Source organism: Podarcis liolepis (assembly GCF_965112155.1).
Source record: "Podarcis liolepis genome assembly, chromosome: Z".
In the NCBI taxonomy this organism is placed as follows: domain Eukaryota; kingdom Metazoa; phylum Chordata; class Lepidosauria; order Squamata; family Lacertidae; genus Podarcis; species Podarcis liolepis.
The window spans coordinates 49,624,422-49,651,513 of NC_139570.1; the positions used below are offsets into that span (position 1 = coordinate 49,624,422).

General features: G+C 47.5%; 3 protein-coding genes across 15 annotated transcripts in view; 1 reads left to right on the forward strand and 2 right to left on the reverse strand.

The window, feature by feature from the left end:
• Window positions 1-9,478, reverse strand: ZBTB6 (zinc finger and BTB domain containing 6). The gene is made up of 2 exons (XM_083485976.1): window positions 9,237-9,478; window positions 1-4,639 (listed from the first exon to the last, which is right to left on the reverse strand). Exon 2 carries the CDS (start codon window positions 4,627-4,629, stop codon window positions 3,355-3,357), a length of 1,275 nt encoding a protein of 424 aa, XP_083342102.1. The 5' UTR covers window positions 4,630-4,639; window positions 9,237-9,478; the 3' UTR covers window positions 1-3,354.
• Window positions 9,479-12,790: 3,312 nt separating this feature from the next.
• ZBTB26 (zinc finger and BTB domain containing 26) lies at window positions 12,791-19,810 on the reverse strand. Of its 12 annotated transcripts, none has more exons than XR_014521608.1 (3): window positions 19,652-19,810; window positions 15,830-17,288; window positions 12,791-15,746 (listed from the first exon to the last, which is right to left on the reverse strand). XR_014521608.1 is itself a non-coding variant. In XM_083485943.1 (2 exons), the coding sequence occupies exon 2, from the start codon at window positions 17,276-17,278 to the stop codon at window positions 15,935-15,937; it is 1,344 nt and encodes a 447-aa protein (XP_083342069.1). In that variant the 5' UTR covers window positions 17,279-17,288; window positions 19,652-19,674; the 3' UTR covers window positions 12,791-15,934. The 12 variants fall into 12 exon arrangements, 7 of the variants coding, with proteins under 7 accessions (XP_083342069.1, XP_083342071.1, XP_083342070.1 ...); XR_014521609.1 differs by lacking the exon at window positions 19,652-19,810 and adding an exon at window positions 19,170-19,295; XR_014521610.1 differs by lacking the exon at window positions 19,652-19,810 and adding an exon at window positions 19,165-19,266.
• The window catches only part of RABGAP1 (RAB GTPase activating protein 1), a 92,737-nt gene continuing 85,078 nt past the window's right edge, over window positions 19,434-27,092 (forward strand). Inside the window, exon 1 of one of the 2 annotated variants that reach the window (XM_083485798.1) lies at window positions 19,434-19,624. The gene's annotated coding sequence lies outside the window, so the exon portion shown is untranslated. The remainder of the gene's footprint in view (window positions 19,625-27,092) is intronic. The other variant, XM_083485799.1, reaches the window with a different exon arrangement.

Sequence of the window (27,092 nt, forward strand, 5' to 3'; positions counted from 1 at the left end):
TTCAGCTGTGGGAAAACTTTATTTTCACTACAAGTCATTTGGAGTGGGATTGGAAATGCAATTCAGCTGGCAAGTCAGCCAAGAAAACAGGATATCAAAGCTGCCATTCCCATAATTATGCCCTGAAGACAAAGACAACTTGTAAAAAATAGCACTTAACACAACTCTTTTACAATGGGCTGGAGAGAGGAAGATAAGCCTTTAAACAGGCAGTAGGACACCACTCAAATACAGACTTTTCTGTTAAGCTAGAGCTTGTAGCATACCAAAAAATTGACATCCAAATTTACAAAAAGCCAAAACCAGCAGAACATATAAGACAGAAAGCCTAGGTCAGTTTAAGGCTGTGAACACACATTATGGGCTGCAGGTGGCGCTGTGGGTTAAATCACAGAGCCTAGGGCTTGCGATCAGAAGTTTTGGAGGTTAGAATCCCCATGTGCTCGGTCCCTGCTCCCTTGCTCAGTCCCTGCTCCTGCCAATCTAGCAGTTCGACTGCTCCCTCGGCCAATAAAGCGAGATGAGCGCCGCAACCCCAGAGTTGGTCACGACTGGACCTAATGGTCAGGGGTCCCTTTACCTTTACACACATTTTATTTTGCATTTCCAGTGTGCTCCCACTGCTGGTTTGGGAAGCAGTGCGTCGTTCTATTTCTTACAAAGTGCTGTGTTTTGATGCATTTCCCCACAAACCAGCTTCAACCCAAATTGAGAAAAAACAACAACTTGTATATGTTATAAGCTGGTAATGTCTACACAGCCTCTGTTACTGTATAAACTGTGTGTATACTATATTTTGTCAGGATAGATGGAGCTGACTAGAAACAAAGGTTGTGGCAAACTTTTACAACAACAGGGGGGAAAGGACATGGCACTTAATAATGCCAAAATTGGCAAGGTGCTACACGACATGATCAAGGCCAGTGCCTCTGCAAGAACACCCCTCATCCAACTTGACCAGTAACAGCAGCCATTGCATCAGATTCCTGTTGGATAAAGCATCGAGGACCCCACAGCAAAGCTATGCGCCATACAAAAGCAAAACCTGCCTCAAAATAGAACCAGATTGGCTGGAAACTTAGGGCATTGTTAGATAATGCACCATAGCGCAAAAACGTGGTTTCAAACCATGGATGCTCAGGGTTTTTGCATTGGCCCACCTCTAACTCACTATCGAATCACACATCATGGCCATAAGCACAGCCTGCACACACAATAAACACAGATCCACGGCTTCCTGGCAACACTGTGGGCGAAAAACATGGTTTCGAAGCACGCATCCTCATGGATCCTCTGGGTTCTGGCATTGGGCCACCCCAAACTAACGATCAAATCACACGTCATGTCCATGGGCACAGCCTGCACCAAAAAAAACACACGGATCCACAGCTTCCTGGCAACTGTACTGTACTGAAAAGACTCAGTGCCCAGACCTCTCACACCAAGCTGCCTCTCATAAAATTAAGATTGTGGGTGACTTGGGTCCCACCAGCACTATGCTTTGCAGCACACTCAAGCACCCTGTGAGGAGGGCAAAATTCCTGTTATAGGAAGTCAGACCATGGGTTCATGCAGCTGAATACGGTCTACACTGACTGGCAGCAGCTGTAAAGGATTTCAGGCAGCAAGTGTCTCTCAGCTCTCCCTGGAGATGCCACCGGGTTTAGAACCTGGGACTTTCTGCATGCAAGTCAGATGATCTACCCCTGATGTAGCCCACTGTACTTCCCCTAAAATGGGGGGGGGGGTGTGTTTCCCTCCACACCCAGAATCACCATTTAACAACATTCTCACTGGCTGCAAACACCAGGTGCTCCCAACATGCGATAGCCCACCAAGTCTAGGGGGAAGAGAGAGAACTTAAGCTGTAGATAGTACCTTCTTTTTTATGACCCAACATACAAAGGTAAGCCAGAGTAACAAATGGTCTAAAGAAACAACAGTGCCATAAATTTCTGGTCTTTTTCACCACCATTTAAATACCAGACCTCTGAGGCCTATTTTCATCAAAGAATTAAACAGCACTTAGGAAATCCACAAGAAAATGAATATATCATATAGAGATAACCTAACCTGTTCACTGAGCGGAAAATGCCAGCACCGACGCACACCAAACCAGTCCACATGTTTCAGCCAGAAGGAGCAGAGCAAAATCTTCAGCTGAAACTGATCTGCTTACAATCACACTCTTGGGCGTCTGATTGGTCCTCCTGATTGCCAGTGGCCTCCCCCAGTTAAAAGTTCTAGCTTCTAAGAGAAACATTAAGCTGTAACCTTCTTTTAAGAAACAACAAAAGATAAAGCGTGAAAGTGGTGTCTCTGCTCCATGCAAACACAAAATCCAACAGCATTCGTTGCAGCTGCACAGTTTTCCTGCCATGAGAGAAATCAGTAACAACCCATTAAATATTTAATTCACAGTTGCCTCCACTAAAACACCAGCGGTCCAAGACTTAATTTTTCTTTCAAGATTTGGGCTCAAGTCGTCTTGCAAAAAGTACTACTACTAGTAATAATAATAATAGCAATAGTAATTAATAATAATAATAATAACATCATAATCACCACCAGCAACCGAAAAAACTAAGTGCTGTGCAAAAGTAAAATAAGTCCCCTAAAGTTTTTTTCTTCACCCCACACATCTGTTCATCCCTTGACAACTCACCCCCCACCCCCGGAAAGGGATGGGGGGGGGGAGAGATGAATTTTGTTCCATTTCCTGTTTGTGTATAGGATGTTCTCATCTCGGATGGGCAACTGGTTCTTCAACAAGCCTCCATGAACATCACCAGCGGAAATGTTGTGCTACATCTAAACACCCATCTTGTAGGGTTGAGATCCAAAAGACAGGTTGACCTCTATACTTGCAAAGCAGCTGACCTTACTGCACACTAGAGGTGCAGTATTACAGTATTATAATATATATTTTTGGAAACCGCCCAGAGTGGCTGGGGAAGCCCAGCCAGATGGGCAGGGTATAAATAATAAATTATTATTATTATTATTATTATTATTATTATTATTATTATTATAGAGATGGAAAACTCCTTTGGCTCAGTGGGCCAGATCTTTACCTCCCCCCACTTCACGGGCCAACTGTGCATTTTGATGGCTGCGGACAGATGGTTGGGTGGTCCCACTTTTGTCAACATTTGGGGTCTACTTTGCAAAGCAGCACCTAGCAGAATTGTACCAGGCGCTCCCACCCATCCACTGATGTCAACCAGTGACTTCGGCAGATGGGCAAGTGGGCGTGGTCTGTGGGAAACAGCCTCGCAGGGTGATGTGGAAAACCCCTCACCTGGTGGGCTGGGGGCTTCCCAAACCTGCTCTACAAACCCTCCCCACCTCCCACTAGTCGTAGTCTATTCTGACTTCCGTAATGGAGTCAAAGGTGGCTTTGTCCATGCTGCTCCTCCCGTGTACAGACGTCAGGTGCTTCTTGAGGGCAGACTTGTGCTTGAAGTCCATGTCACAGCAGTGGCACTTGTAGGGCCGGTCCCCACTGTGGATGTTCAGGTGGTCCTGGAGGGTGCTTTTGGCTGTAAACGTCTTCAGGCAGACCATGCACTGGAAGGGACGGATGCCCATGTGCCCGCGGATGTGCCGGTTCAGGTTCTTCTTCTGCGTGAATGTCTTCCCGCACTGCAGGCACAGGAATAGCTTGTGCATCTTCAGGTGGCGGAGGTAGTTCTCCAGGTGGAGAAATCCCCTGGGGCACTTGGGGCATTGGTGCCGCCATGAGTATGCAGAGTCCCCTGGGCTCTGGAACCCACCTGTGGCCGTTCTGTTGGCTCCTTCCGGATTCTCCCCGCCAAAGTCTTGGAACTGGTCCCTGGGCACTTCTGTGACCCTGCTCTCCACCGTTGAATTGATCAAAGAGTGCTGAGTCTCGGGGAAGTACAAGTTTGATTTGGAGGAGGTACACGGCTGTGGAAACTGCTCACCTTCCACATTAGGAGCGCTGACAGAATCCATTCGGATAATGCAGATTTCGTTGTCTTTATACCCGATCTTGACAGTTGAGATCTCAGGGCTTTTAACGTTCTTTGTTTCTGATAGCAAGCTCTGCTGAAGGTCCCCCTTTTCCAGTTTTATATGATCCTCTGAATTCACAGGGCTGTCTTCAGAAATCTCAATGATTTCACAGTCTTTATCAGGGCAGCCACCACTGCATCCCAGCTCCTTCTCGGAGGAGTGGCACTTCTCAGGGCTGGCCCGGCTGCCCTCCACGGCCGCGTCAATCTCCAGGTACCTGGACAGTGCCTCCGTGCACTTTTCCACAATGTGCACCATCTGCAGGTAACTTGCAGCCGTAAGGTACTTGAGAAGCTCCTTCTTCTTCACCTCCAGAGCCCCCGTGTAGCAGGAGAGGAGCAGCTTCCGGCCTACCTCAGCACTCTGCAAGATGGTGATTCGCACCTGCTTGGACTGGGTGAGCAGGAACTGGTCCCGCATGAACGTGGAGCAAGCGGCGAAGATGACTTTGTGCCCTTGGAACTCGGTGTCGTTGATGTAGATGGAGACATCGCAAAATAGGTTCTGCTGTCTCAGCAGGTTCATCTTCTGCAGCATGGCGCCCCCCTGCTGCTCAAACTGGAAGTGCAGCACATCCGAGTCGGCCGCCATAGTGGTGATTCTGTTTGGGGAAGTGGGGTGGTGGAAACAAAAGAAAAAAGAAAGGTGCATTCCATACAAAGCTCATCAGGTTGTTTATTTTATTTTTATTTATTTATTTATTTATTTATTTATTTATTTATTTATTTATTCATACCCCGCCCATCTGACTGGTCTTCCCCAGCCACTCTGGGCGGCTTCCAACAAAATATTAAAATACCGTAATACATCAAACATTCAAAGCTTCCCTAAACAGGGCTGCCTTCAGATGTCTGGTTGTTCTTGTTCTCTTTGACATCTGGTGGGAGGGCGTTCCACAGGGTGGGCACCACCACCGAGAAGGCCCTCTGCCTGGTTCCCTGTAACTTGGCTTCTCGCAGCGAGGGAACCGCCAGAAGGCCCTCAGCGCTGGACCTCAGTGTCCAGGTAGAACAATGGGTGTGCAGACGCTTATTTGAATATCCTCCACTGCACCCCGACGACAATGGCCTATTTTAGTGGGTCCTACAATATTTGTGACCTGAGGCAGCTGCCTCACTCCATCTCATAGTGGAATCCTGCCAGGAAGCTGAAGGGTGAAATATCCATGACAAACAAAACAAGCAACATCTTCACACAATGCAGAGTTAAAATTATTGAATTCCCTGAGGCTAGATGTGCTGGTGAAGGACGCAGGTGGCGCTGTGGGTTAAACCACAGAGCCTAGGACTTGCTGATCAGAAGGTCAGCGGTTCGAATCCCCACGACGGGGTGAGCTCCCATTGCTCGGTCCCTGCTCCTGCCAACCTAGCGGTTCGAAAGCACGTCAAAGTGCAAGTAGATAAATAGGTAGCGCTCCAGCGGGAAGGTAAACGGCGTTTCCATGCACTGCTCTGGTTTGCCAGAAGCGGCTTAGTCATGCTGGCCACATGACCCGGAAACTGTACGCCGGCTCCCTCGCCAATAAAGCGAGATGAGCGCCACAAGCCCAGAGTCAGCCATGACTGGACCTAATGGTCAGGGGTCCCCTTACCCTTTACCTTTAGATGTGCTGGCAGCCACTTGTTTGCTATTGGGCAAAGTTCAAGGTGTTGGTACTGACATATAAGTTCCTATGCAGCTCAGGACCAGGTTTCTTGAGAGACAACATTGTCCCTCTGTCTACGCACTAGATCACTGCAGTCTGCAGAAGAGCTTCTTCTGTAAGGTCCGAAGACCTCAGAAGCTCACTCCATAGGAATTTGGAGCAGGGCTTTTAGTGTGGCTTCCCCTGTCCCGTGGAAGCGTATTCCTGTTGAGATACAATCAATAACCCACTATGTGCCCATTCCAGAAACAGTCAAAGACATTTTTATTTAGACATGCTTTAGTGGCTGGATAAATGGGTCTTTATCCCAAGTGCCCACCGGTTGCAGCAGTTCTCCACCTGTGGGTTCCCAGATGTTGTTGGACTACAACTCCCATCATCCCTGAGCTCCGGCCTTGCTAGCTAGTGGTGATGGGAGTTGTAGTTCAACAACATCTGGGGACCCACAGGTGGAGAAAGGCTGGTAGGGTTTTAATCTTGTTTTAAATGTATTTGCTGCTTTTGTGTTTTTGACTGTTTTAAATGTGTGTTGTGTGTAAAGCCCTTTGGAACAGTAGTTTAGAATGTGGTTAATTAATTCTAACAGTATTTAGAATGCTTTAAAAGAGTGGTGGCTGACTTTCATCCCAGGGGCTTAGTAAGGCCTCCAAGTGAACGTTTCTAGCAGCAAAAACTCGCCAATTTTGGGAGTGGCAGCAAAAAGAGAAATACAGTAGAAACAGTGTTGGTAGTGGAAAGAGGAGAGGGGTGTGTGTGTGACAGTGTAGAGTGTACACACCCACCGCTGGTATAAGGTCTCACGAGAGTTGGCCAATGGTGGATGCAGCCTTCAAGCCAAAAAAGAAGGCTCTCATTGGCTACTAGTCATGATATGAGAAACAAGTAGCGCTGTGGTCTAAACCACTAAGCCTCTTGGGCTTGCCGATCAGAAGGTCGGCGGTTCGAATTCGCACGATGGGGTGAGCTAGCAGTTTGAAAGCATACCAGTGCAAGTAGATAAATAGGTACTGCTGTGATGGGAAGGTAAACGGCGTTTCTGTGCGCACTGGCTTCCGCCACGGTGTCCTGTTGCACCAGAAGCGGTTTAGTCCTGCTGGCCACGTGATCCGGAAAGCTGTCTGTGGACAAACGCCAGCTCCCTTGGCCTGAAGCAAAATGAACGCCGCACCCCGTAGTTGCCTTTGACTGGACTTAACTGTCCAGGGGTCCTTTACCTTTCTTTTTTTTTTTACTAGTCATGATGGCTATGCGCTGCCTTTAGGATCAGAGGCAATGTGCCCTGGGATACCAGTCACTGAGGGGGGTCAAGAGCAGCAGAGGGCTGTTGTGTTCATGCCCTGCTGTGGGCTCAGGAAGCAGGATACAGAACTAGACAGAGCCCAATGGGACTCTTCTTATTTTATTAAATGACAAGCGGTCCTGTGGCACCCTAAAGACTAACGCATTCATAAGCTTTCGTAGACTACAGTCCACTTCATCAGATAACATGAAAAATCTGTGAGATGCACGGATTGCCACTGCAAATAAGGCTAAACCTTTTGCCTCCTGCCTTTGCAACTGTTTCCAGAGGGATATTCACAACTATCTCTTGCAGAAGAATGCACAAAACAGTACTTTGCAAAATTGCAAAATTCTAGTTGTTTTGGCTTGTAAAGAAAATAAATTAAAACCCTCAACGCAATTTACAAAAAGGGCAAAGGAATGAGATATAAGGAAAAACCGTGAAACAGCTCTTTTATACATTTTAGACATTTAGTCTCGTCAAAAGACAAACTCAGCAGTTCCAGAGTGTAGGTGCTGCCACACTAAAAGATTTCAAATCTGGAATGGGTAAAGTACAGTATTGCACTTTTAACAGACCAGTTCTGCAGATTTAAGCATTCAGTTTGGGATGTATAGCGTGATATATCTATAAGATATATATTCCTCATACCTACGGGACCGCCTCTCCTGGTCTGCCCCACGGAGGACCTTAAGATCCATAAATGGCAACACCCTAGAGGTCCCGAGCCCTAAGGAAGTTAGATTAGCCTCAACCAGAGCCAGGGCCTTTTCAACACTGGCCCCGGCCTGGTGGAACGCTCTGTCTCCTGAGACCAGGGCCCTGCGGGATCTGATTTCTTTCCGCAGGGCCTGTAAGACAGAGTTGTTCCGCCTGGCCTTTGGCTTGTAGTCAATTGGATTCCCTCCCCCTCTTTCATTTTTCCTTTCTCCTCCTGTGATGAGGCTGCATTTTAATGTTTTAATGTTGTATTTTAATCTTGTTTTTAAGTTGTATTCATTCAACTCGTTTTTATTATTGGTTGTTAGTCGCCTGAGCCCGGCCTTGGCTGGGGAGGGTGGGGTATAAATAACAATTATTATTATTATTATTATTAAAGCGATCTCACAGGTAAACTGGTCCCAAACTCTTAAGGGCATTATATACTTAAGGGCATTATATACAAGTAATTTCGTTGTCCCCGAGAGGGGGCAATGACAATAAAGATATTATTATTATTACTAGCAGTTTATTAGTATACATTGAACTTGACCATGCGTTATATATTTAAAACATTCAAGAAAACAGGAATATCAGCCAATAGAGATGGAGTCCTCTGATGCTTTTCATCACTCCAGGTTTCCTCCCTTTGTGCCCCCCACCCCCGCCCCGAACAGATTCATCCCAAGTGCCGGTCTTTGGGATTAGTCACCAAGTTTTGATTTAACCAACATCAAAAGGAAGCGCAGTTCATTTACTCCCCCACTGCTCTAAGCGGGTGTTTGTGTTTGTTTGTGTGTGTGTGTGTGTGTGTGTGTGTGTGTGTGTGTATGTGTATGTGCGCGCATGCTGGAGGTGTAAGTGACTATCAGACTTTGAAGGGCTGGTATAACTGGACCAAGTTCATCAATTTTGTCTATTTAATTAAACTAGTTGACATTCCAATAAATGCACAATTCATTGTGACTATTTTGAACTTTGCTGTGCTACGATCTTCCTTAGTGGGTCATGCAAATAGCTTTTCATAGGGTTGGATAGGAGGCAGTGGGGGTGAGTTCACGGCACTAGGTGTGGTGGAGAACCAAATGGGTTTGGGAACCACTGGCTTAGCAACGGTGCAGCAATATTTAGGGGCGCTTTTAATGTTTGATGTATGACTGTATTTTAATATTTGGTTGGAAGCTGCCCAGAGTGGCTGGGGAAGCCCAGCCAGATGGGCAGGGTATAAATAATAAATCATCATCATCATCATCGTTATATGTGCTTCAGCAGGTGCAGCTAATTTTGCCAGGATGGGGAAGAGGAAAACAAAACAAAACAGCATCGGCAGTCCTTTAAAAATTCCCTCTTCTGCACAACAGCCCTGCTCTCTGCCTCCTGCCTGAGAGGGGTCAGACCAACATTTCCTTCAACGATGGAGATGCAAGCTTATACCAGGAACTCCTTCAGGTGGGACAGCTCCCTTCCAGGCATCCCTTTAAAGCCCTGGGACCTGTCAGCTGAGGCTGCCTTGCACTCTCTGCCACCTCCCCCCCCACCCGCAACACCCCCAATTCCCTGCTCCTTGCTCACCGGTTGCTGCAGTCAGGGGTGTGGAAGAGGTCCAGACTGAATGCTTCCCAGGCAAGGGTGCAGATGGCTCAGGCGAAGGAATAAACTTCCGGCAGTCCCTCCGAGCATCACCTCTTCTCCCACTCTAACCCGGAAAAACATCAGCAGACCCATAGCCTCCCAAAATGCATGCACCTTGTTCCTGATTGGCTGCTCCTGCAACTTTTTCAACCAGCAGGGAGGGAAGAGGTAACAAAAGGCACACCACACACACACACACACCATCCCAGAGGACATCTGCTGACTGCAGCTCTGGATATGTAATTTTTGGCAAGCAGCGCAGAGTCTCTTTCCAATAATGCAGTTCCTTCCCACATTTTCTTATTAATTTCTATCCCTTTTCATATATTTGTATCCCATTCTCCTGTGAATATATGGGACGCAGGTGGCGCTGTGGGTTAAACCACAGAGTCTAGGACTTGCCGATCAGAAGGTTGGTGGTTCCAATCCCCGCAACAGGGTTGCTCAGTCCCTGCTCCTGCCAACCAACAGTTCGAAAGCACATCCAAGTGCAAGTAGATAAATAGGTACCGCTCCGGTGGGAAGATAAACGGCGTTTTCGTGCGCTGCTCTGGTTCGCCAGAAGTGGCTTAGACATGCTGGCCACATGACCTGGAAGCTGTACACCGGCTACCTTGGCCAATAAAGCGAGATGAGCTCCGCACCCCCAAGTCGGTCACGACTGGACCTAATGGTCAGGGGTCCCTTTACCTTTTACTCCTGTGATTGGAACTTAAATGCACCCCCTCACCCCAAATATATGCTTGCCAGTATCCAGACAGCTGCCAGTGCATTCACTATCATTTTATTGTTTATTGTTCGATAGATTTAATCTATCTGCCTCTATGGACAGAGGCAGCAATGCTTCAAAATATCAAGTTGTTTCGTGGGGACAATGGGCAGGGAGAAGGCCCTTCCAGGCTTTCCACAAGCATCTGGGTAGCTACTGTTAAGAACAGGGTGCTGGCCTTGGTGGGCTCTCTGTGGTCTGACCCAGCAGGGGTCTTTTTATGTGCAATAGTATAACTGTGGGATTCATGCTTTATTTTATCTATTTCATTAATAAACTACCTAACACACACACACACACACACATACATATATATATATATATATATATATATATATATATATATATATATATATAAAGCAGCATACTCAGAGTGGCTTTCAACAATTTAACTAATAATACCGCAATATAAAAGCTGAATGCTATGTAAAACTAGGCTTATTTAAATGGGGGGGGGGGCACAGACCCTAAGCAGGGCCATTCCCTGTGAAAGAAAACTAGTCTAAGTGAATGAGACTCTTGCCTCACATTATGGTGGTCTCTAATTTGCAGGCTGAGGATGGGGAAACTGGCTCTTCAAACACTGCTGGGCTCCAGGTCCCGTCAGCCCCAGAGAGCGCCCAATGGCCTCAACCAGAAAGTGCCACGAACAGGCTTTGTTGGGCGGGATGGAGGTCTGCCTAATCTAGGCTGTTGGCCTTCAAATGTTTTGGAGGGAAGCTCCAATCAGCCTCCGCAGCAGGACTGCATGATGCTGGGGCTGACTGTAGTCCCAATCATCTCCCCCCAAAATACTGTTACAGGTTTGGGGGTCAATCTGGATGATACCTAGGGAGTCCCCTGCAGGCCTGTGATCCTGAATCCAGGAGGTTTGCAATCTAGTAGTATGCCAAGCAAGTTTCTTCGTACGATAAGGGTCTTGGTTGACCAACTAAGTCCTGTTATTCACCATATCCAAAGAGGTTGCTGTGCTGCCACAGACCAATGGCTCTGCCATTTCCCCCTCATTTGCCTGGATGCTTTGGGGTTGCGCTTAATGATACCAAGACAACACTGCTTCTGTTCGGAGAGAGCATCTTTCTAATCAGCAGGCCAGAATGGAAAACGACCTGAAGTTAAAATGTGTATTTTTTTTCTACTTTCCTTTTTTTTAAAAAAAGATATTTATTAAGATTTTCAAAGTATTACAAAATAAAAAAAAGAAAAATACAAAATAAAAATAGTTAAAAACAATTCAATCTTTCAATGACTTGTCTTTCATTTGCTTATTTCCCAGACCTCCTCATGCTTTACTTTCCAACGATTCCAAGTACCAGTTTCTGGAAGCCATAAGAGGGGGGGAGAGGGCTCTTGTGCTGCTCAGGTCCTGCTTGCAGGTTTGACCACTATGGTGACAGGATGCTGGACTAAATGGGCTCCCTTTGGCCTGATCCAGCAAGTTATTCTTGACATCCCAGTGCCTCTGATGAGCTGTAAACTCTGGAGAGTCTTTCAGAACTCTCTCCTATAACCTGCTGACCTTTTTCTTTATTTCTAAGACGGCATTATTTTACATTTTGGACAGATGGCTGTGTTTGTGCATCTTTAGATTCTGTCTAAGCTGCCTTGAACATCAATGTCTAAACAAAAGGTAAGGTATAACTTTCAGTGAATATGTAAGATAGACAGATAGAAAGATGATAAAATGGATGTATGGATGGTCTCCTCCCCTCCCCCTGCACTAGTGGTTAGTTATATTAGATTGAGAGGCTTGCAGAATGGATAGAATACACCCCCCCCCCAAGAATTGCACTAGTATGGCATTTGCTGACTGGGTCCCCTCCACTCATTTTAGACTACAACTCCCATCTGCCTCAGGCCACAGCTTTGCCTACATTGCCTCATTCACTTTTAGAACCAGCCCCTTATGTTAGTCCAGTATTATCATTCCCATGTCAACAGGCTGGGGTTGAGAGGGATTAGCCAAAATTCCATCTAGAGCATGCAGTACATGGGGTTCAGAGTACTGTTTAGGGTGACTGGCTGCTTTGTGCATTAGTGCTGGCTGGAGGAGATACATATTTTATAGCAGTAAATGGCTCTAGTGTTTGTGTGAATGGCAGGAGTGGTATTGTGAGTGGTTGCGGTGAGAGTGTGTTTTATGTTAACTTGTATCAGGCTGCCTGCCTAGTGTTTCCCCCCTTCATCTCTAAGTTATATAGACGCAGATAGTATGCATATTCTGTATGTTTGCATTTGGAGTAATCTTAAGGTAAATCACCTAAGCTTGTGATTAGTGTAATTTATGCATTTTGACTTTCCTTACTGTAAGGAAAGCGCTGATACTGGTGAATAACAAGCAATCTGGAAATGTACTGATTAAACAAATAAGGGTCACTTGGTGTGTTTGTGGCTAAGATGAGATTCAAGCAGGCAACCTCAAAGGTCATTAACTTGCAAAGGAGCAAGCAGGCTCCTGATAGTTGCTTTGCAGCCATGTATTTTTCTGTCCCATATCTCATGTCACCTATGTCATCAGCTGTGGGGCAGTAGTTTGTGGGTTGAGGTAAAACGGCCTCAAGGGCCAACTTAGGAGCCCTGCTGGGCTAACTTGGCCCATGGGCCAGAGGCTCCCCACTGCTGATTTAGCCACCCCCCCCCCCCGCTCTCTTGTAATGAATAACATTCTGCTGGGAAACTTCCCCTCCCAACCTTGCAAAGCAGCTCACAATGATCATGGATCACATTTCACATTAGGAGGTGGTGCAGTTGTTTTATTTCGAAGCCACTGTGATGACTTGGCAGACACAATGTCGAGTGGTCTTTTGGTCCTGCATACAAGAGCACATTCACAGATCAAAAGCAGCCTATGTTCTCTCCAGTAGGGGTATTTGCAAAGCTTTTACCCTATGCTAATTCACAAGGGGCCCAACCCACTCGCACTTGCTGACATGGAGAAAAGGGGCGGGGTTATGATGGTTGTGGCTCCACCCACATTTCATCATGAGCCTCCCACCCCACAGTGGAACTCCCATAAGCCCCAGTCAACATTGCCAAAGATCATGGATGAGGGCAGCTGTAGCCCAGGAACATTTGGAGGGCTACAGACCCGCTGCCCTTGTGCTGGACACTTTAAGGAGGATCCAACTGGTAGCTGAAATAGGAGTCACCCCTTCCCCAAATTAATGCTTACAATTCCCTCCTGTCTCACAACAGTGGAAGCAGGAGAGATGAGAAAGTGAGACAAAGACCCTGGTTTGCATGTAAAGCTGAAGAAAACTATGGCTAAGTGTATGAATGGGTGAGTACTCACAGCATAAACAGCCTCAAATGTTCCACCATCTTCCTGCTCTGCTGCATCCTGCCAGAGCTAAACTCCAGGGTGGATACGCTTGACAAACTGCGATCAATAAACTACGAACAAACATTGGCTACAGCTCCTGGCTTGCTTGAAATCAGACACAGCAAACAGCCAATATTAGACCAGAATGCTAAGCCAAACATGGCAAAGCAGCAGCAGGGCTGGTGAGAAGTGAAGCTTGCGAGCTTTTGCTGTGAGTACCTAGACACTCTCTCATTCACATTTAAGTCATAGCTTGGCTTAGTATTACAGTGGTACCTTGGGTTACAGATGCTTCAGGTTACAGACTCTGCTAACCCAGAAATAGGACCTTGGGTTAAGAACTTTGCTTCAGGATGAGAAGAGAAATTGTGTGGCGGTGGCGGCCCCATTAGCTAAAGTGGTGCTTCAGGTTAAGAACAGTTTCAGGTTAAGAACGGACTTCCAGAACGAATTAAGTACTTAACCCGAGGTACCACTGTATGTGTGAACTTGGCCAAAGAGGATGGGAGAACAAACAAGGTGTGTGGGGCGGGAGGGGGGTCTCAGCTTGTGGCACTCTCCTGCTTTTCTTTTTTACTTCTCATGGCACCAAGAATGAGTGGATGTGGCTCCTGTGGTCAGATGCCAGCAGAGGCCCCAGGCGAGGAACAGCGCATGCAGTCCAGGTGAGGCATGGAGGGTGCTCTTCACCCTCCGCGCCTCCTGCCCCCGCCGGGAGAGCGCTTGAGCGCAAAGTGGGGGCAGGAGGTGCAGAAGCGCTGGCCCGCCGGTTGGGGGCCTCCAGCAGTGGATGGGAGAGTGCTTGTGTGCTGCATGAAGCATGGGGAAGGTCATCTTCCCCCTCCCTGGTATGCAGCTCCCGCCACCAGCAGGCTGCAATGGGGATCTATGTGGGGAGGGGGCTGGTTTGTGCCCCCCAAACTGTGCACCTGGGGCACAGCCCCCTCAGCTTTATGAAAAATTGAATGCTATTCCTTCCAGGTCATGGCAGCACGTATCACCCTCCCTTGCAGTTCAGCCTCACAACAGCAGTGAGAGAGACTCCCTCAAGAGAATCCCTGTTCCATTTCCTGCTTCCAGCTCTCAGGCCAGAGTAGTCTGCGAAGAGAATGGTGCAGAGGGACAGGTAGCCCAGGGTCGGCCTGAAAGAGACTCCTATCCTGCTATACAGGCCTGACTGCAGGGTGACACTGATGCTATAACTCACAATAAATAAATATTTAACCATTATTTGACTGCTCAAGCGTTCTTCCCTCCTCACGGGTGTAATCCCAAAGTCAGCTTGGGAGGTAACAATCTGCTAACCACCTTGGGTTCCTGCGCCTTTAAGAGCTCTGATGTCTTGGAGGTGTGGTAGGGGGCCAGTTATGCCAACTCCACCCACCTCGCCACCTGTAACAGGACATCTGAATTACCTCACAAGTGCCTACAGGATTCCAAGCAGCATCCACAATGCAGGGTGAGATACTGGCCCAGGCCCAAGAGCTTGCAGTCAGTGTCATGGAAGGAAGGGCTTGAGGGTGAGGTCAAGGACTGAGGAGGTAAAGGAAACAAAGAGACACTGCAGGTGAGGACAGGAATAGTCAGGTGTGGCAAAGGGAGGCTCCAGGAGCAAGCCTGGAAGCCACACAAAGCAGAAGAGGGGGGAGCCTGGCAGGCCGCTGGACAGAAAAACGGATGCCACTTCCGATGAGAGGAACAACATGAGAGAAAGGCCCAGAAGAAAACAAAGACAACTGGGGCATGCAAGTTTAGCCTTTCTAGTCTAAGCACATACTTTCCACAAAGGGTGGGTTGGGTTGTTGGGGACAGGAACTCAGCCTGGGCAGAGGCACAGAGGCGATTGCCATATTCTGTAGCAGCAGCCTTCACCCATTTTAAATCAGGAAAGCGACTTCACTCACAACAGTCAAACAAGTTTAGGGGTGAAAATGGTCAGCTAGAGGGCAGGAAGAACAGAAGGCAAGTATCCAATGTTAAACAATACAGTTTTAAAAAATCACAGATGGACTAACAAATATTAAGAGCTTATAATTATCCAGTGCTTTCTCCCCATAAGAACTCAAAATCCCCCCTCCCCCCATTGAAAAACATATCTATCACAGGGTATGTCTGTATTTACTCCTTCGGCCCACAAACTGGTAACTGCTTCTTGGAGGTACAATTCAACTACCCTTCAAAAAAAGGGGGCCATCCAGCGCTGCCTTACCTAAATATCAAAGGAGGCAGGCTTATGCCTCTGTTCTTTCCACGCTAGGGACAAAGACACTTGGAGTCACCAAACACATCAAACCACTCTAGGGTCTTCTGAGACTTGCTACAATTTTCAGTTCAGCCCCCACAGCTCATCCAGCAGAGCCTCTTGGGCTGATGTTGTTGTTGTTTAGTCGTTTAGTCATGTCCGACTCTTCGTGACCCCATGGACCAGAGCACACCAGGCACTCCTGTCTTAGGCTGATACCCAAGTCCAAAGCCTGAAGCAGCTCTTCACAGCTCTTCCTGCCCCAAGGCTCACAGAGAGGTGCTCCATCACCCACTTCAACGCGCTCAGGCGCTTTCACTCCGCAAACTGAGCACTGCCTGTGCCAGTTTCCCGGTGTCCAGCACCTGACTGGCCTCGGCCTGCTGGCAGCCTTTTGAGTCTGTGCCTGAGCTGCAGCTGAAGGAGTCAAAATCCACGGCAATGTCCTGGACATTCCTCTCATTGGCGTTGTCAAAGCTGTTCTTGCCATGGAGCTGCTTGAGGTGCTTCCTAAGGACGGGCTTGTGGGCAAAAACCATGTCACAGTAGTTGCATTTGTGGGGCTTGTCCCCACTGTGCAGGTTGAGATGGTCCTGTAAGGAGCACTTCTGCGAGAAGGTCTTCCCACAGATCTTGCACTGGAAGGGCTTGATGCCCGCATGCACCCGCATGTGCCGGTGCAAGTTGCCCTTCTGTGTGAAGGTCTTGCCGCACAGCAGGCACATGAAAAGCTTGTGCATCTTCAAGTGGTTGGCGTAGTTCTCCAGATGCCGGAAAACACGTGTGCACTTGGGGCACTGGTGGTGCCACTGAAGGCCTTTGTCCACCCCCCGGTTGCTGGTGCCAAACATGTCTTTGGAAGCCATGATGAGGCTGTCTCCCCCCATGTACGAGAGGGTGTAGTTGTGGAGTTGGCCTTGCTCCAGGTCACCAGCTCGGTTCTCCACCGTGGAATTGATGAGGGAGTGCTGAGGCTCTGATGAGTGGAGGCTGTTCTGCTGCTCTGAGGAAATAAACTGGTTCTGGTCCTTCTTGCTTCTGACCTCTGCAACCTCCCCAATGGACTCCACCTTCACAATTTGGATGTCGCTATCGTCCATGTCCAGGCTGTCTTCAGAGGGTTGGATGCATGGAGAGTCTGGAAGCAAGGAGTCATCTTCCTCCTCCTCCTCCTTACTCCCCATCCTTGGGCACTCGTTTGGCTCTGAAGAGTCAGTCTGCTGCGGCTGCTTCCCCTCCTCCTTGTTTTCAAGCTGATGTTTCGGCCGGATGAATTTCCACAGGGCCTGTGTGCAGCGCTCCACAATGTGGCTCATCTGAAGAAAACTAGCCGCCGTCAGGTAGTTCACCAACTCCATCTCGGGAAACTCCAGGACACCAGTGTAGCAGGACAGAAGCAGCTGCCTCCCAACCTCCGAACTCTGGAGGATGGAGATTTTCACTTCCTTGGAGTCATTCAGCAGGAACTGATCCCTTAGGAAAGGGGAGCCAGCAGCAAAGACTATTTTGTGGCCGTGAACCTCAAGGTTGTCTATGTGGACCGTGACATCACAGAACTTCTTCTCTTCCCTCAGCTTGTCCATTTTTTGCAGCATGGAGTCCCCATAGTTGTCGAACTGGAAGTGGAGGCTATCAGTTCTCTTGGTCATGTTGACAAACCTGAAAGGGGCAAGTGGATGAATACTGTGAATGCCACAGAAAGAAATAGTTTCAAGACTGTACTAGCTTTAAACCAAAAAAGATTCAGACATCAGAAACACAGTGGCGATCTACGACCACAATCAGAGGCCTGCCACTTTCTTCCCCTGTAGCTCTCGTAATGATCACATCATCACAATAATTACTGTTTTCTCAGTTTCCCTGCTTGTCCCAAACCCAATATTGCTGAAAGAAGTGACTGGACTGTGGAAATCACATTAGCTGTTGGAAAGTACCTTAGAAATTAGGTTATTTGCAGTGCAACCGCGAATGCATTTACTCAGGAATAAGTCTTACTAAGTTCAGTGGAGCTTACCCTCGCATAAGCGTGTACAGGAATCCAGCCTTACAAAGAAACAAAATGGAAAATAAACATAATAATTGTGGGGGGTGGGGAGGTGTTTCTGAGCAATCAAAGCAGCACAGATGCATCATTTCATCCTAAACCTACCAATGACATTAAGCACCGAAAAAGGCAAAGGCATCAACCTCTTCACTGGAGGTTCTGAAAGGGAGGCTGGACAGCCACTTGTCAGGTATTCCTTAGCTGTGATTATTGCACTGCAGGGGGCTGGACTAAATGGCCCTAGATGACACAGCTGGTGTGGGATAGTGCTGAGGCCACAACTCAGAGATAGAGTACCTGCTTTGCACACAGAAGGTACCAGCTGAACCCACTCCTCCCCAGAAAGATACACAGATGCCTTCTTGAAGGTCACCAGCTCCTCACGTGACTGTACTTTGGCTCTTTCAAATTCAACACTGAGAAGAGAGGATCACTACAGTACCTCACTCACAAACATAAGAAGAGCCTGCTGGATAAGGTCAGTGGTCCATCTAATCCAGCAACCTATTCTCACAGTGGCCAACCAGATACCAGAACATGAGCATAAGAACACTCTCCCCTCCCATGGTTTCCAGCAGCTAGTATTCAGAAGCATTATCGCCTCCAATCAAGGAGGTGGAACATAGCTATCCTGCTCAGCAGCCATTGACAGTAGCTTATCTCCTCCATGAATTCAGCTAATTCTCTTTAAAAGCCATCCAAATTAGTGACCATCACTGCCCAGGGGCAAAACACGAGCATAGGAAGAGCCTGCAGGATCAGGCTAGTGGCCAACTCAGTCCAGTCACCTGTCCTCACAGTAGTCAACCCCAAATGCCGAAAAAGGGAAACCCGCAAGCAGGACCCGAGCACAAGGGCTGCAGTCTTCCCTCCTATGGTTCCAGCACCCGGCATTCAGGAGCATTTACTGTCTCAGACCATGACGCAGAACACAGCCATTGTGGTTGACAGCATTATCTCCTCTGTGAATCCGTCCAGCCCCCTTTTAAAGCCACCCAAGTTGGGGTGAAGAAAAGCCCCGCAGGTGAATCAGGTCCAGTGTGTGTGAGGAGGTTATCTAGCCCAGCCGCTGTCCTCACGGCCACCAACCAGATGCCTATTATAGGAAGACCAGAAGCAGCGCTGCTGCAGCAGCACAGCACAAGAGTAGTTCTCCCGTCCACATTAAGCGCGCTGTCAAAACAACCACCACCCTCAAGTCCCACTCCGCGACCCCCACGTCCCCACTCCCTCCTTTTAGCCAAACCACGCCTCTCAAGCTCCGGCTGCATTTACGGAGCAGAAAAACGGCGGCGGACCGCTGTCATGAATGCGGAGGGCGATGGTCAGCTGGGCTCCGCCTCGTAACGCCTCCCCCCCCCCCCGCAATCGGAGCGCTCCTGAGGTGGGACAACCTCCGCCGGGTCTAGTGGCCGCGAGTTCCACCAGCCAACGGCTGGGACGGGAGCAAGCGGGGAGGATCGCCGGCCCCCCACAGACCCCCAGCCTCACCCCACCTCCTCTCCGCCTCCCCCAGGCGGCGCAGCCACGGGGCTGGCCCGAGGGGCGCGGGAAGGACCGCGCGGCCAGCGGAGCTCCTCCGCCACCTCCTCCTCCTCCGCCACCGGAAGCTTGAATCCCCGCAACCCCCCCCCGCAGCCCCACTTCCGGCGCCGCTTCTTTCTTTCCAGAGAGGAGAGGGATAGACGGGTTGCTAAGGAAGAGGACGGGACGGGGGGGCGGGACCGGAAGCCCCGGGAGCCGGAAGTGGCCGGGCGCCCGTCTTCCGGCCGAGCCCCGGTCACGTGACGGCGGAAGGCGGGGAAGGAGGCGGAGGCGGGGGGCGGGATCGAGGTTGCGAGGCGGCCCGACTGAGGCCCGGCGGTGGCGGCGGCGGCGGCTGCGCTGCTGCTGCTGCTCCTGCTCCTCCTCTTCCCGCTGCCCGAGGAGGCAGACGGAGGCCTTCGAGAGGGTAAGCCGGGCGCCGCCCAGCCCGTACCGGAGCGGGGCTGTGGGGCGGGAGGGCGCTGGCCGCCCCTGACAGGATCCGGGGCTGGGCCGGCCGGGGGGGGGGCGGCGGCAGGGAGGGAGGGAGGGAGGGAGAAGCAGCCGCCGCCCTCGCCCTCGGGCGCTGCACCCCCGGGAGGGTCGGCGCTCCTTGTGTGGAAACAGCGGTTGGCCGGGCGCTGAGCCCTCCCTGGTCTCGGGGATCGAGGGGTGGGTGGGGCTGGGGGCCGGCTCTCCATTATTTATTATTATGGGTAGCTATGACATGTATGTGCCGTCCTGCATCCGTTAATCCCAGGGCGGTTCACAGCATGGAAATGAAAGGTTAAAGCACAAAATGCGTAATGACAAGAACAAAACAGACCAGTAACCGCCCCCCCCGCCCCAATTCCAACAAACCCCTTTCCAAGGATATAGCATGTCAGTAAGCTCAAGGCCTGTTGAAGAAGGTTCCTCCCCCCCCCGCACCTAAAGGCGTATAACGATGCTGCCAGGGAGTTTATGGGAGAGCACCCCATAAACGGGGAGCCACCACAGAAAAGGACCGTTCTGTTGTTGCCACCACCCTCTGGACCTCTCGCAGCGGAGGCACAGGTGACAATTGCAGGGTTTGGGTTGATAAATTTGGCCCATGCATAACACTTACAAACGTTTGTCATGTCACCCCTTGGTCACATTTTCTCCAAACTAAATGCTTTCAGGTTCTGCAATCCTTTCTTGCTTGGCTACAACCCCTATGTGGATTCCTGCTGCTGGAGTGTAACAAAATCTTCCTTATATTACTTATTTTAACAATAATTCCTCTTTGTACAGTTGCTTTTTTATGGATCTTCTCAGTAGATACCCGTATAAATGTAGGCATTCATATTATTATTTTGCACCCCTTCGGCTCACCTTCCTATGCGGCGGAACCACCCGCACCTAAATCCTGTGCTGGTAACTCCTATCATTCTTGACCACATTGCTGGGTGGGGCTGATGGGAGTTGGTGTACAGCAATTTATGGAGGACACCAGGTTCTGCATTCCTGACATAAAAGCTACTGCTGTTGTCATGATAATGCTCTCTGGGAGCGGGCACACAAAGAAGGGCCTCATAATTTGGCATACAAATGATGTTAAATAAAAATATAATATTTGCAGTTGTGTTGGGCTCCTGTTGCTCCTGCCAACACCTGGTGTTGCTTTGGTCTTGCATATTCTCTGTGCTGTCTCACCATTCCCAAAGACTCCAGTGTGGTGGAGAGTATGGCATGAGAAGTGGTGAGGCCCAAGTTCAAGTCCCCTTTCAGTCATAAAACACAGTGGGCAACCTTGGGCCAGTCGTTCTCTTTCTCATCCTGACCTACTTCACAGGATTGTTGTGAGCATAAAAGCAGGGGGAGGGGAGTAGGCCCCTGTTTGCTGCCTTGAGCTCCTTGGAGGAAAAGTGAAAGTTAGATTTACAGAATAAACTGGGTTGTTGTTTTTGTTGTTATTGATGATACCGAAAATAATAATCATGACACAGTATTATTAGCAGTGATAACAATATAGTGGCTGTTTGTGTTGTGTTTCCACTAAAAAGTACCTGAGACAAGTGCAGTAAAATTTCCGTAGCTGCGTTTCTTTGTCTCAGGCAATATTTTGGTGTCCATGGTATGAGCCTTCACACGTTTTGGGTTAATAGTCCACAGAACAGCCCTGTAAGTTATGCTGGTTTGAGTAGCTCTGCAGTGTAAGTATGTGTATTGTGGGGAAGACTGAGAGAAAAGTAACCTTCATAAAGGTAGCCAGTGATGCTGCAGCTGGGGTTTTAATTGGGGGCCTTTTTCAGTACAGTGGAACCTCGAGTTGCGGACGTAATCTGTCCTGGAAGCACATCCGCAACTCGAAGCATTCCTATCCAGAAGTGCCACGTCTGCGCAAAGGGCGATTTAGCGTTTCTGTGCATGTGCAAAGCACGATTTAGCGCTTCTGCACATGCACGAGCAGCAAAACCCGGAAGTAACCATTCTGGTACATCCGGATTGCCGCGGGACGCAACTTGAAAAGACATAACTTGAAGCAGACGGAACATGAGGCATTACTGTACAGTAACATCTCTATATGTGTCATATGCATAAAAGGCCCTGAGATGTAGGCTGGTACTGACTACTCATGTAATGGTGAGTTGATAGCTTGAGCTCTTAACTCATGGATCTTCTCAGCTCAGACCCTCATTCTGTACCTTGATTGAGGGGAACCATGGAAGTTAGAAGATTTGGGCTGCTGACCTAGTGTTGTCCCAAATGGAGGAGGAAAAGCTTTGCCAAATCCTTAGGAAAAGCTGATTGAAAAAATATTTATCTTGGATTTTGTATTTATTTATGTAATAAAATTTACACACTGATTTAAAAGCTTCAAAGTGGTTTACAAAAGAGAAAACAGTACACTCGGACCTTGCTTCTCGAATGGCTTAGTTGCCGAACAAATTGGCTCCCGAATGCAGCAAACCCGGAAGTAAGTGTTCGGGTTGGCAGACGTTTTTCGGAAGCCGAATGTCTGATGCAGCTTCTGCTTGAGGGCAGGAAGCTCCTGCAGCCAATCGGAAGCCGTGCCTTGGTTTTTGAATGGTTTTGGGAGTCGAACGGACTCCTGGAATGGATTAAGTTCGAAAACCAAGGTACCACTGTAAAATCAAGAAAAAATTACAACCCCACTTCAGTACATACAAAAGTTAGAATACTAAAGCAAATTAAAATCACCTCAACTTTCTAGGCATCTGGGTGGGCTTTTCTAAACAGGAATGTTTTTAGTAGATGCCAGAAAGAGTACAGTGAAGATGTCTGCTTTATCTCAGTATGCAGGGAGTTTTGAAGCGTAGGGTGCCATGTTTTTCTCTTGTAGGTGAAGACAGAAGAATAGGGAGGTTCTTGAGATGGTTTTCCTTCGTGGTGGTTTGATGTCAACATCTATGGTATTGTTTGCCAACCTGGCATCCTCCACATGTTTTGGATTGCAATTCCCATCAGTCCCAGTCATTGTGGCCATGCTGGCTGGGACTGAAGTGAGTTACAGCCCAAAACATCTGGAGGGCAGCAGGTTGACAAAGACTGGCCTGTGTAGTCTGGTTTCATGCCCCACTCCTCTCTGTTTCTTGGCCCTTCTCCTTTCAGTTACATGGGAGTCCATAAAATTTATCTGAAGGTGTTTTAGAGCTGATCTGCTTCAAATGAAACAACACCATGATGGTAGCCAGGTCTGTGGGATGAAGCACTCATGCTTGCTTCTATAGTTTCTGTAGGGTGTTCGCTTACAAAGCTAGGATGGGGTGGAGAGGGGTGTGTGTGTGTTGCTGGGCTGTTGACAATCTGATTGCTGTAGGAGGGAGAAGTGAAGCTGCAAGGGTGTGTGCACCCCAGAAGTGCCTGGGCTGTGTTAGGAATACAAAGGCTTTATCCATGCAAGTGTGTGTGAGGGGATAAACTTAGCCAGCACAAGATTAGTACTAGTTTGGCAACAATATTGTGTGGTTGGGGAAAGAACGAGGTTTTTCTGACTTTTACAAGAGGGGGTGGTGAAAAACAGTAAACTTGTTGTCTTTTACTTCTGTATATATCTGATTTGGCATTTGGTGTTTCTTTTGGAAGAAGTTTTAAGAGAGGAACTGAACCGGAATTAGAACCGGAATTAGTATCTGAAGAAGTGTGCATGCACACGAAAGCTCTTACCAAGAACTAACTTAGTTGGTCTTTAAGGCGCTACTGGAAGGAATTTTTTATTTTGACTATGGCAGACCAACACGGCTACCTATCTGTAACCGGAATTAGAACAGTACACATACACAAGACGCACACTGCAAAGGCGTGGGGGAGGGAGGGAGAATGAAAATCAGTTGACACCACAGCCATCTGCCTGCCACTGCCCCACCCCCTGAGGCATTTGCTATGCTGGCTTAGTTGGATGAGCATGTTATGCTTAGAATTACCTGATTGCAGGCTGCAACTCCTTTGATAAAGGACTGGGAGTGTTTGTGTAGCTTGAGCACCAGCTTCTTGGTCTCACAATACAGTGTACATAACTAAGAGCGCTACAGCATAATACTGGAAAGAAATTGGTTGTGATGGCAGGGCGAGGCAGAACTCATGGACCACAATCCAGCCAAACCCAAGCATTTTAGACTTGCATTTTTTTTCAGTGGAGGAGTTAAGCACAATGACCAGTCTGTCCCCAGTGAGATCAAGGGGACATAAAAAGTGCTCAACTTTGGCCTTGTTATATGCCTGCCTGCCTGCCTGCTTGCTCACCCCCATTGCAAAATCTTTTAAAAAGGGTGTGTTTAATGTGGTTTTCAAAGGTTAACAAAAGAACAGGGAAATTCTAGAACATTTGACATTTCACAATGGTTCAAGAAATTGCAAAAAACTAAAAACTGACTGTGCAACTAAAAAAGAATAAAAGGGAGGTTGGATATTTGGTCTTGTTTGTAGATGAAGTATGATAGCAAATGTGTATACACTGATGTGTCTCAGGAGCTCCATGTCTGTTGGTATGCGTTGAAACTGATTGCTTTTTGAAGTTCATACACAATAAGGCTTTGACAATTTTCAGCATAGTCTGATGATCACTAATTCCTTAGACCACAGTTTCCCAAATTTGGGTTTCCAGCTGTTTTTGGACCACAACTCCCACCATCACTAGCTAGCAGGACCAACGGTCAGGGATGATGGGAACTGTAGTCCAAAAAGTCTGGGGACTGAAGTTTGGGAAGCCCTGCCTTAGATTATTGAAAGCTTCAACTGTGACCCAGAGTTTCTGAGAAGTAATTGGCATCCAGAGAATTACTGTTTGTTTATAATACTTGTATCCTGTTTTATAGCCTTGAGTGAAGGTTATAAAAAACAAATAAATGTAATGTAGCCTTGCTTTCTCCTGATTTATGCCCCAGACAGTCTTCAGCAGTGTGTGTCAATGAAATTCTTGTATCACTGTTTTGAAGTGGCCTGCCCTAGGAAATACTTTTAGTTTGAAACACCAACCAGAGTCCAAAGAGTTGTCAATTTTTTTTAGGTCCATCTCTGGAGCGGAGCCTGTAGTTCATCATCAGTTTATTTGTATGCAGTTTTTCCACAGTGGACCTGAAAGTGGCTCACAACATACCAAATGAACAATAATTATAACTCAAAAAACCCCATTAAGAACAATTAGGGACAACTATAATATTAATGAACACAAAAAATCAAGCCATACAGAAGTGCTGTAAGTAACCTAACCTAATTTAGCATCTTAAAATTAAACAAGAAAGAACTTCAAGCTTTTCCTGCCCGGTGTTGTTGGGCTATAACTCCCACTTTCCTTGGGTAGCATACCTGTGGGGGTTGCAGTCCAAAATCACCTGGAGTCCACCAGGTTTGGAAAGGGTGCCATATATAGTGTGCATATATAGTTATATATATTGCTGTGTATTGAGTTATGTAGTGCTACAACCCTTTAGGATGTTGGGGTTCTCATTCCCTGCTGAAACCAAATGGAATCTTAGTAGTTGAACAGAATTGCAAGGTCTTCAGGACAGGGACCTATAATCTTGGTTGCACTCAAGCAGAGGTAGCCAGTTTGTTCCCTCCAGAAGTTGGTGGACTACATTTCTAATAATCCATGACTATTGGACATGCTGATAGGAGTTGTGGTCCACAAAATCTGGAAGGTATCATTCGCCTGGAACTGTCTAAATAAATGGCAACAATGATGATCACACACCCCTCTCCCACAAAAACTGCTTGTTTTATTGTCATATATGTAGGTTATATCCAAATATTGTCTCCCATGTATTTTTCTGCTTCTCAACATGAGGCCTAGAATACACATTAAGAAGAGAATGTCAAATTCTCTGGGATCTTTGACTGCCACCATATTTGGCCACTATCTTCTGTTGTCGATGACACTGTTGTGGCCATGTAGTGAACCCCCCCCCAACAAAAAAAGTTGGAAGAGAGCCTAATAGTAGCACTTGGGCTACTTACTAATCCTCAAGATTTTAAGATTAAAGTCTAATTGGTCTGAATGCCCGTATTTGTACTTAGTTTCCCATTGAGTCAGCCTTGTATTTACCGTATTTTTTGCACCATAACACTCACTTTTTTCCTCCTAAAAAGTAAGGGGAAATGTCTGTGCGTGTTATGGAGGGAATGCCTATGGGTGGCATGCCTACGGATTTTCCTCCTCTAAAAACTACATGCGTGTTATGGTCGGGAGCGTGTTATAGAGCGAAAAATACGGTATATGCTCCCTTTGAGACAGCACAGAGCTTTATACAGGTGGGTAAGTGGACTAGCAGGGGAAAGATGAGATGTCAAGCCCCTCTTTACATCTAGCATGGCAAGCAAGAAGGTGAGAAGCCCCCTTTCTCTACATCCAGTAGAGAAATGCAAGAGGGATCTTCTCCCTTCTTGGGCAGTCTCTAGCCAGCTAGTAAATTAAATAAATATCTTGCCTATTATGAAGAGTATTTCAAGGTGGCTTACAGTAGAATCCATTGAAAATACAAAGATAAAATAATAAATCTAGAAGCATTTCAAAACTCTGTTTAACTAGAATAGTTCTGACAAGTGGCTGGTATACTTGATAGCAAAGGCCTCAGTAAACAGGTAAGTTTTCAGCATGTGCCAAAAACTGCGTGATCGCTTATTGTTGTTGTTTACTTACAAGACTGGATAGGGAAATCTGAATTTCTCTCCTGGGTGGCTGAAGCATGCCATTTCCCCTTTCAAAATGACTTGCAAAGGTTCTGGGGGCTGAATTCTTAGCACAGAATCTTTGTGTGTTTGTGGCTTCTCAGATTGAGTGGTGGATCCTCTTTCTTGTTCAGCAAGAAATCTTTATTCTCCAGCTGAAGGGTGATTGGGCAGTGTGAAAAGCAAACTTTTATTTTTATTTTTTATTTAATAAAAAAAGATGCTTTACTGCTTCTTTGGTGTACCACTTTTCTTGGATAAAAAGGAACAAAACTATTGTGCTGATTACTCACATTGAAGGATGGCTGCAACTGTGCTGGGCCAGACTTTACTGCTGGGCTGAAGAGGCATTATATTTCTATGGTATATGCAAAAAATGTTAGACCTACCTTTGAAGCTGAAGTTTATTGGTATTGGCACAGAAGATGACCTGTCCCAAAGATGGTGTAACTACCTGTGGAAACAATGACCTGTCTTGCCAGCTGTTGAGAAAATAAACTTGTTGAGGGAGAGAGCCTTGGTGGGCCAAATGCTGTCTGTCCTTTTGTATTCTCCCTTTAAAGGAGGACTCAGAAAAATCTTTGAATCAAGATCTCTGGCCTGGGTTTTAATAGATGGAATGCTATTGTTGGATATTGTACCTTCTGACAGATTTCTGGTCCTGCCAATGTGGTATATCTCAAATTGTCAAGGAACCGGTTTTTATTCCTCCTTTACGTAGCTGCTGAAATCAGAAAATCTGC